The sequence below is a fragment of the Mandrillus leucophaeus genome, unplaced genomic scaffold, assembly GCF_000951045.1.
Source record: "Mandrillus leucophaeus isolate KB7577 unplaced genomic scaffold, Mleu.le_1.0 Scaffold435, whole genome shotgun sequence".
NCBI classification, from domain to species: Eukaryota; Metazoa; Chordata; class Mammalia; order Primates; family Cercopithecidae; genus Mandrillus; species Mandrillus leucophaeus.
Window position 1 is genome coordinate 169,403 of NW_012104643.1, and position 2,492 is coordinate 171,894.

General features: G+C 63.4%; 1 protein-coding gene across 1 annotated transcript; it reads left to right on the top strand.

The window, feature by feature from the left end:
• Nucleotides 1-6: 6 nt before the first annotated feature.
• Nucleotides 7-512, top strand: DRD4 (dopamine receptor D4). Its single transcript, XM_011993826.1, has 2 exons — nt 7-97; nt 193-512. The coding sequence occupies exons 1-2, from the start codon at nt 73-75 to the stop codon at nt 393-395; spliced, it is 228 nt and encodes a 75-aa protein (XP_011849216.1). The 5' UTR covers nt 7-72; the 3' UTR covers nt 396-512.
• The last annotated feature ends 1,980 nt before the right edge of the window (nt 513-2,492 follow it).

Below are 2,492 nucleotides of genomic sequence, written 5' to 3' on the forward strand. Positions count from 1 at the left end.
CTCCCACCCCAGACCCCACCGCAGACCCGCAGGAGGCGGCGTGCCAAGATCACCGGCCGGGAGCGCAAGGCCATGAGGGTCCTGCCTGTGGTAGTCGGTGCGTTCCTGCCCTGGGGGGCTGGGGAGAGAGGAGGGGAGGAGTACGAGGCGCGGAGGGGCAGGGGGCGCTAACGTGGCTCTCGGCGCCCCCAGGGGCCTTCCTGCTGTGCTGGACGCCCTTCTTCGTGGTGCACATCACACAGGCGCTGTGTCCTGCCTGCTCCGTGCCCCCGCGGCTGGTTAGCGCGGTCACCTGGCTGGGCTACGTCAACAGCGCCCTCAACCCCGTCATCTACACTGTCTTCAACGCCGAGTTCCGCAATGTCTTCCGCAAGGCCCTGCGTGCCTGCTGCTAAGCCGGACCCCCACCCCCACCCCCCGCGGCCTGGGCACCGGCCTGGTGGCCAGGCCTCCGGGACCAAGGATATGGGGAGGGCGGTTTTGTACGTTAATTAAACAAATTCCTTCCCAAACTCAGCTGTGAAGGCTCCTGGGGTTGATGGGGAAGGGAGGAGGAAGGGCTTCTGCCCCAGTGGCCCCAGGCCGCCCAGCCAGTTAACCCCTTCCTTCCCGCCAAGGAAGCCCACAGAGCAGGCCCCACCAAGCAGGCCCCCTGCTCAGGGTGAAGGGGGGAAGGGGCCCCTGGAGACCCACTCAGTTCGGCAGTGCTTTGGCCCAGCCTACCCTCTCTGCAGGGGAGAGGAAATGGCACCGAGCAGAGCAAGGCGTCTCCTGGGGAAGCCCAGTTCCAATGGGAAGAAATGAATGAGGCGAGAGGGGCTGGGGGGATCAGCCGCCAGGCCCTGCCCAGGCCAACTCCCGCCTCTGAGGACGAGGCACAGGGTCTCCTGGCTCTGCTGTCCCAGCAGACCCAGGCGGGGGAGCCTGATACGTCATTTTAGAAGCTGCCTTGAGGTCAGAGCACAGCTTCCTGCCAGTCCCTGGCCAGAGGATGCCCCAAGCCCCACAGGAAGGGGCCTGTGGTGATAGGTGGGGTCCCACCAAGAGGCTTCCCTGGAGGGAGCTCCATGCTCAGTCACCCAGCCAGCCTCTGCCCAGCATCCACCCATGTGGCTGGGCCAAGGGGTAGGAGTAGGGAGGAGGCAGCAGGGTCAGAGGGTGGGCAGAGCGACCCAGGCTGCCTGTCTGCCCTGGGCTGCCTGGCTTTGTCAACCATAGTACAGCCCCTGACCCTGGGGGAGGAGGGGTGGCTCCCAGGGCCCTCAGTGCAGTAACAGCCCACCCTGGACTGGATCCAGCTCTCTCCCAGGCCCAGGCTGTGGGAGAAATAGGGGGCCCTCCGCCTCCCAGTCCTGCTGGCTGGAGCTTTACTGTGCTGGGGATGCGGCGTCTACAGCCAGGGCGGCCAGTCATGGTGCTAAGCTCCCATCTGAACACTGAGAGACTGGGCTGTGCAGTCTACAGCAGTGGGTACAACCTCAGCTAAAATACTCAGTGCAGGCTGGGTGTGGTGTCACACCTGTAATCCCAGCTACTCGGGAGGCTGAGACAGGAGGATCCCTTAAAGCTAGGGGGTCAAGGCTGCAGTGAGCTGAGATCACACCACTGCACTCCAGCCTGGGTGACAGGGTGAGACCTTGTCTCAAAAAAGAAAAGAAAATACTGGGTGGAGAGACGACCAAGCCCAATTACGTCAGTGCAGCTGCCCCGTCCCGTCTGCTGACCACGTACTTCTGTCACGGCTTCAGCGGCTGCCTCCTCCTGGACACCTTCCCTGACTACCTACTTCCCAGGACCAGCCTGTCCCAGCCAGCCCCTGGAACAGACTGAGTCACAATGGATTCTTGTCGGACACCCATGAGAGTAAAGGAGGGGCTCCCGCCAGCCTTGTCCCAGGACCCACGGCCCCACACATGCCTCACTGACAGTGCTGGAGGCCACGGGAGGTGCACATGCATCTGGGGGTCCTGGGGGTGCTGACAGCCCTGGGGCGGGGCGACCTCTGGCCGTCAGCCTCCCAGGCTTGGAAAGGAGGAGCTGTGGGAACCTGGGATCCCACGAGATGTGTGGTGCTCCGGCTTCCATTTTACGGAAAATCGGGGAAGAGTAAGTTGCCCCCACAATTCCAGGGAACACCCCCACTCCACTCCTGCAGAGCCTGGTTGCAGGAGGCCAGGTGCATCACTGCTGGTGGGGTCACTGTGCCTTGCAGGAGGCCAGGTGCATCACTGCTGGTGGGGTCACGGTGCCAAGGGGCTCCCACGGTGCCTTCCCCACCAGGCGGGGTTTGGCCACTTCCTGCGGCTGTGCTCTCTGCACAGAGAGGCTGGTGTTTTCAGCTTTGGGGGATTCTTCTTATGAGGTGCAGGTCCTCACTTCCCTGCCACCTTTATGTTGGTTAAGACCCAAAGGAGCGGCCGGGCGCGGTGGCTCACGCCTGTAATCCCTGCACTTTGGGAGGCCGAGGCGGGCGGATCACGAGGTCAGGAGAT